Source organism: Arachis duranensis, chromosome 2, assembly GCF_000817695.3.
Source record: "Arachis duranensis cultivar V14167 chromosome 2, aradu.V14167.gnm2.J7QH, whole genome shotgun sequence".
Lineage (NCBI taxonomy): Eukaryota > Viridiplantae > Streptophyta > Magnoliopsida > Fabales > Fabaceae > Arachis > Arachis duranensis.
The window spans coordinates 80,109,021-80,116,412 of record NC_029773.3 but is presented as its reverse complement, the minus strand read 5'-3'; the positions used below and the strand labels follow the sequence as shown (position 1 = coordinate 80,116,412).

General features: G+C 27.1%; 1 protein-coding gene across 4 annotated transcripts in view; it reads right to left on the bottom strand.

The window, feature by feature from the left end:
* LOC127744749 (uncharacterized) overlaps positions 1 to 5,467 on the bottom strand; it is a 21,391-nt gene extending 15,924 nt beyond the window's left edge. For 3 of the 4 annotated variants that reach the window (XR_008005775.1, XM_052256997.1, XM_052256999.1), the window contains exons 1-2: positions 5,228 to 5,467; positions 4,689 to 4,903 (exon numbers count right to left, since the gene is read on the bottom strand). Coding sequence is in view for 3 of the 4 variants with exons in the window: in XM_052256997.1 (XP_052112957.1) it covers positions 4,689 to 4,903; positions 5,228 to 5,315 (303 nt within the window). In the remaining variant the exon portion in view is untranslated. Of the gene's footprint in view, positions 1 to 156; positions 2,137 to 4,688; positions 4,904 to 5,227 lie in introns of those variants that run through there. The other variant, XM_052256998.1, reaches the window with a different exon arrangement.
* Positions 5,468 to 7,392: the final 1,925 nt, after the last annotated feature.

Below are 7,392 nucleotides of genomic sequence, written 5' to 3'. Positions count from 1 at the left end.
GTTAACTAAGTGGAATTAAGATTCAACTTTCATTATTATTGATAAGAATAACTAAGTCTGGACTTCCAATTTCTCATACCTTGCCAAAAGGTTTGCTTTACAGTATTTATTTATTTTAATTGCCATTTAAATTATCTGCCATATTCATTCCTCACTCTCAACCCCAAAATACACTTTTTCATAACCAATAATACGAACACACCTCCCTGCAATTCCTTGAGAAGACGACCCGAGGTTTAAATACTCGGTTATTAATTTATTTAGGGGTTTGTTATTTGTGACAACCAAAACGTTTGCACGAAGGGATTTCTGTTGGTTTAGAATCTATATCTACAACGCGACTATTTTTATAAAATTCTTTACTAGCAAAAATCCTAACGTCAATCCCTCAGTCCCAGCACCACTCGTTTCAAATGTTCATCCTATGACCACAAGAAGAAAAATTGGAGTTCTTAAGCCCAGATCCTTCCTTGTTAGTGTTGAACCAAAGATAGTCCGAGCTGCCTTGTCCATGCCTGAGTGAAAGGCTACAATAGATGCAGAATACAATGCCCTCATGTAAAACCAAACCTGGAAACGGGTTCTCCTTCCTTAGGACAGAGAAGTAGTGGGTAGTAGATGGGTCTTTCAGGTTAAATATAACTTGACTGGTAGCTTACAAAAGTATAAGGCTCATCTCGTGGCTCAAGGTTTCTCTCAGAGACCAGGATTTAATTTTATAGAAATGTACAGTCGAGTGGTAAAATCTACTTCAATTTGATTTGTGCTCACATTGGCATTGTCCATAAATTAGAAAATTAAATAGCTTGATGTCAATAATGCATTTCTGCATGGTGACCTGGCTGAGGATATATACATGAAGTAGCTGAAGGGTTATGAAGTTGGTGATGACAGTTTAATGTGTAAGTTCACCAAGGCCCTCTATGGTTTGAAGTAGGCACCAAGAGCGCAGTATTACAAGTTGTCCACAGCCCTGCAGCACCTTGGGTTCAATGCAACAAAGTTCGATGTCTCTGTCTTTAACAGGTTCAAAAATGGCTCTTCATTGTTTGTCCTGGTATATGTTGATGATATAATCATCACTGGAGACTCTGATGATGTAATTTCGCTAGTGATTCAACAACTGAATGTCAAATCTACTTTAAAAGATATGGGTGACCTTCATTATTTTCTTGGGGTTTAGGTTACTAAGACTGCTAGTGGTGGTCTGGTATTGTCACAAGAAAAATATACCAAGGACCTGCTTAAGAAAGCAGATATAGAGCACTACAAGCCTTGTCCTACACCTCTACCCTCCTCGGTTAAGTTTTCTTTCTTTAGAGGTTTAACATTCAAGGACCCTAAACTTTATAGATCAGTGGTGAGCAGTTTACAATATCTTACTGTCACTCGTCTGGAGTTAACTTATTGTGTAGGTAAGGTCCTACAGTTTATGCAAAATCTGTTAAATGAAGACGGGAAGCTAATCAAAAGGGTGCTAAGATATGCATGAGACACTCGGTTTTGGTCTACACTTGTACAAAACAAATGTTCAACAAGTTAAAGCCTATAGTGATTCTGATTGCGGAGGAGACCCAGATGATAGGACATCCACTGGTGGCTTCTATATTTTTTTTGGGAGTAATCTAATTTCGTGGAGTTCAAAGAAGCAAGGTGTTGTTGCCTGGTCCGGTACTGAAGCAAAGTGTAGGGCTATGGCTGACTTAGAGGCTGAGTTGCTTTGAATAAAGAATTTTATGAGTGAAATAGGAGCTACACTTTCAACAGATCCATTAGTTTATTGTGATAATTTAAGTGTTGTATTGTTGGCTGCAAATCTAATTCTATATTCAAAGTCAAAACATTTTGAGACTGATCTTCATTTTGTCCACGATTATATCACTAAGAAGATTATTCAAGTGAGTCATGTCCCTAGAACTTTCCAGCTAGTTGATGTGTTGACAAAGCCATTACCAAGTGCTGCGTTTCTGGAGTTCAGATCTAGACTACTGGTTGAAGATTTGAAGAAGTATAGTGGTGACAGTGGCACAAACAGGCTCAGTGGAGGAGATCACAAAGGAGAATCAGAGAATTCTAAAACTTCAAAAGGTGCAGGCAGCAATAGTCATGATAAAGAACCAAATGCACATTTTGAATCTGTGATAGCAAAGGCAGAACAAATCAACATCAGGGGTCATGATATCAAGTTGGAAATCAAAGGAAACAAGACTGGAACACTATAAGAGAAGCTGAGCAGTAGAGGTCATAACAGAGTAAACTAACTCAACAGAATTGGTTAGGGCTAGTATTACTATTAACAGAATTGGTTAATGATGTTGATAGTTTGTGATTATTAGCATTATTGTTAGTTAGCTTGTGATTAGTTTTGTGATTGTTAACAGAATTAGTTAGTTTAGTTTGTGTGGTTTATAGTGTGATAGCTGGCACTTTCTTACTATAAGTAGCCAAAGTTAATTATTGTTTAGTTGAACTCTCACTTTACTAATTTAGAAGAAGAACTCTCTCTCTCTCTCTCTCTCTCTCTCTCTTCATACTGCATATTCTCTTCTCATTTTCTTCTTCTCGTGTTGAACCTGATATCTTTCAGATGCAGCAGAGATGCGAAAATAGTGGTTGAAGCTCATCAAAGACTTGAAATTAAGTAGAAATAGGAGGGAAAATACCCATTTCGTAGCTTACCTTATGTAGCAACTGTGGATAGCAAGGAACCAATTTATTTTTGAAAGAGAAAGTCTAAGTCATCAACGGATTTTAAAAGCAGCAACTTGGTTAGGCATTGAACAAAGAAGAAAGATGATGTTTTCAAAGACTGCACATTTTCATTCATAAAATTTTTCTCTTATACGGTAGTCCATCGTTGATCCAAACTCTTAATTTTCATTCAATAAATTAAATTTCTATATTTGATTAAAAAAAATAACACAACATGTAAATATACAAATATATGAGACTGATTTATAGTGCTTAATATTTTTTATGCAAATAGTATTTTTGCTAAATTTTAGGTTTAAATAAGCTCTATTTTTTAGTTTTATAAATGCTTTAATTAAGTCTTTAACAATTTATAATTAAATGCTTATGTCAGATAAAACATTCAATTAAGTTATTGTTAACTATTAACTACTTTTTGTTAAAAAGAATTATGAAATATTCTTAAATATTTGATTTTGTGTTTAATAAATTATGGAATATTTAATTAGCAAATGATTTATAATTGTTATACTTTTTTGAAAGAAAATAATTAATAATAATTTAATTAAAAATTTTATCTATCTATCGAAAGAACTTATTTATAAAATTTTAATTTTAAGAACTTAATGAAAAATATATATAGAAAACATAGTCATTTATGTAAAATACATACTATTTAAAAATCTAAAATACAAAATACACATTAAAAATATATAAATAAAAAAATATATGTTAATTAATTTGGTCATTATTTTTTGTGTATATAATATTTTTATTATAAATTTGTTGAGATTATAGAAACTTATATAATAATTAAACTTAAATTTTATAACGCAAAAATTTTTGTAAAGTACTAAAATAAGAAGGTAAGGAGTAAATAATTATTTTTTCACTTGAAAACTTCTAATTCTCAAACAATAGTTTCAACTTAAAGTTTTCTTATGCAAAAATAAAAAATGCTATATGCACAAAAAAAACACTCACTAAGTATCTGTAAATTAATATATATGTAGTTTAATTTATTTTTAATTTATATTTTATATTTCGACATATATAACTAAATATTAGAAATGATAAATAGTTAAGCATATTTTTAACTAAGTCATGTAAATAGGTATATGTGTTTTTTTTTGTTTGATTTTTTTTTTCGTTCTCTTTTATCATCATTATTATTATCTCTTCTGATATTTTTCTTTCTCATTTTTTTTCTTTTTTCTCTTTCTTTTTTTTCTTTCTTGTCCTCTTCTATATTATCATCTTCTTTTTTTATATATATTAACAAAATTACGGATATAGAAATTTTGGTTCAAATCATAAAAATTTTGGTATACAACATATAAATTTTTTAAGAATTACAAACTCAAAATATTAAAATCCAACTAACAAAAATGCATTTAACATATCAAATATTCTAAGAACTCAACACAAAATTATTAGATTAAAAATAAAAAATTAGCATAAAAAATAACAAAAAAATCAATTGCAGTAAATGAAAATTTTGAATTATATAGTAAAATTTTTTTGTATTATATTGATAAATTTTTATGCTCTGTACAAAAATGTTTATGGTCTATCGATAGTTTTTTGTACATTTTAACAAAATTTGTTGTGTTACATCAACAAAAAAAATACAGAAAAAAAGTATATAAATATTATGTGAATGATTTTTATTTGACTTTAACCAACTTAATTAAACTTAATTATTAAAACAGCTTATAAGTAGCATCACTGGATTTTTAAAATATTATTTAGTCAAAAAAGTAATTTTACTATATATAATCCAGGTATAACTATCCGTTGTCTTTACCTTTGCAAAAAGTAATTTTAATTAGAAAATCTATATTCAAACTATTTGCGAAAATGCATCGATCAGAGTTAAATGGTTTAATTATTAATTTAAACCCATATAACAAACATGCTGTTGATATTTTTTTGGGTTACTAACATGCTGTTGATATAGTTTGCAAAGAAAGTCATGATAGAAATATAATAATTACCACGATGGTGCCAGATGAACAGAAAGCCATCATAGTGAAGCTACCAGTGGAGGCTTCAGAGACCGAAGAGAAAAAAATAACAAATATATCTGATACACCATCTTGTAGATTTGTAATTATGGCAGTTATTCTATCACTCTTCAGAGAATATGAAAGGTAATCCATCATCAGAGAATTTGCCCAATTCTCCGTGAAGTCGTAGCTTACCAACAAACCTGAAAAATAAAAATCTCATGAATTATAAGTAATTCAACATCATTAAATAAGATAGACTCTAAGAAGGATTGCTAAAAAGTGACATGACTAAGTTTAACTTATGTATAAGGATCGGAGTTATCTATCTTAGAGAAGAAAGAAAGACTAAGTTAAGGATTAATGTGTCTCTCAAAGATTTTAATTTTTTTACTGTTCAAATTGAGGGATCGAGTAGAGACAGTAATAATTTTTATATGAATTACAAACTAATAAATTTAGAATAAGTACAAGAAAAAATAATAATTAAAGAAATGTAGAGAGAGAGAGAGTTTAGCAAAGATTACCTAAAACAAAAAATGGAGCTTTAGAGATGAAGAATTGTTTGATGACTAGAATTGGTAGTAACTTCAATAACTTCCAAGGATTCTTCATTTTTTGATGGGGTTTTCTGTTTCGAATTTTGCTCTCATCAACTCACTTAATTGCAGTGATGACAAGATGAGATTTAAATTAAAACGAACAATAATTAACACGGTTCATGTATGCTGACCCAATCGTCTTTCTAAGACTACTCCTATATTTCACTTTCTCTGCCCCACCAATAAAAGATAATTTGGTTGAAAGGAAAATAGAAGGGGAGGAAGAAAACTTTAGGAAACTCTAGAGTTAGTTCCTTGATCGTTACCAAGGCTATCTTCTTCTTTTATATATATATATACTCGTTTGATTAAGAATAATATTAGAAAATTAATTTTATAGTAGTCTATTTCGATTAATATTATAACAAATTGTGAAACAAATTTAGTTTAAAACCCGCTAAAAATGAATAATTTTTATCAAGTTTAAAAATTTTGGATGTTTTTTTAATATTAAACTAGTATTTTTATCCATAGTAATATTATAGAAATATAATTTTTTTTAAATTACGTCAGTTTGTTGTAACATTATAAATTATGATATAAAAGATTTATAAAATTAAACTACTTTTACAAAAAGATAATGAGAGATAAAAGTTTTTGCTGATTAAGAAGACCACCCTAGTCTCCGTAGATAAAAAAATCGAATAATAAAATTTTTAGTTATTATTTTTTTTGTGAAAGAATTTAATTTTTTACTAATAATTAATTTTAACATTCATTATCTCAAATTTAAAATAATTTAACGTGTATATTTTTATATTTGATTAGGTGTTAAATATGTTGTATAAATAAAAATAATTAATTTTATGCTTGCTATTTAAAAATAATATTTTTTTCTATATATATAAAAATATAATTAGATATTAACATAAAAATTATATTGATAGTTATAAAATTAACTCAGAATCAATTTTTTATTAAAGCAATTGAATCTTGATTCTACTTTTTAATAACAACTAGTATTTTCTTTCCAAATTATATGTAATACATATTTAAAAAAAGAGAAGTGAAAATAAAGATTAAAAAGATAAACGGTAAAGATTTAAAACTAAAAAAAAATATGTATATAATAATATTTTTTATTTGAATAATATTATTTTGCTAATTTTATTTTTTGTAGAATAGAAAGGTAGAAAAAAAAGATAATGAGAGAAAAGAGAAAAGAAATAAAGATAAAGAAGAAGAAGAATGAAAAAAATTGTTGATTTTAAAAAAAAATTATTTTAATTGTAATAAAAAAATATGTGGTGACATATTTTGATTTGTCAAATTATTAATATAAAATATAAATTATATATAGAATAAGAAGGGTAAAGAAAAATAGAAAAAGAAAGAGGTAGATGAAAAAATATAAGAAAAAATATTTTTTCTCAATTTTAATAAGAAAGTGTTATGTCATATGTGACATATTTTGGTTATTAAATTAGTTAATAATTTATAATATAATTATATTTTAATTTTAATTTTTTAATTTTAATTTAATTTTAATATAATTAGANTTCGAATAATGTTAACTTAATCAAATAAAAAAATGTTAATGAGACTCTAACGTAATTGTCTTTTGTTATTTATAAAAACTAAAATAACTCAAGTTATCAAGTATACGTGGTGGATAGATAGAACATCAATCATTAATGGGATTGGACTTTTCGTACATTTTCACACGGTATGTTATATAAATGATTTTTTTGTATATTTTTTATTTTTTATATTAAAAATAGTTGATAAAAATAAAATATTTAATTTTTATTTACATCATAAAAAATATATAAAATAATATAAACATTATTTTTATTTTTTTTTTGGTGACATTATTTTTCTTATTTAATCATAGACTTCTTTTATTGCCGAAATGAGATAAAAGACACATGCATGTAAAATTTGACGAAAAAGCATTAATATTTGGTTCTAAAGTGTTTCTTGGCAGTTACTAGTTAGACGTTAGTTCCTTGTGCTCACTAATCGCCTAAGGCGGTGTTTGTTTATAAGTATTAAATTTTATCTTAGGGATTGAATATAGAGATATAAAATCGTATTTAATAGGTGAGACATAGATAAAAAAATTATATCTATAAATATTAAAATATTAT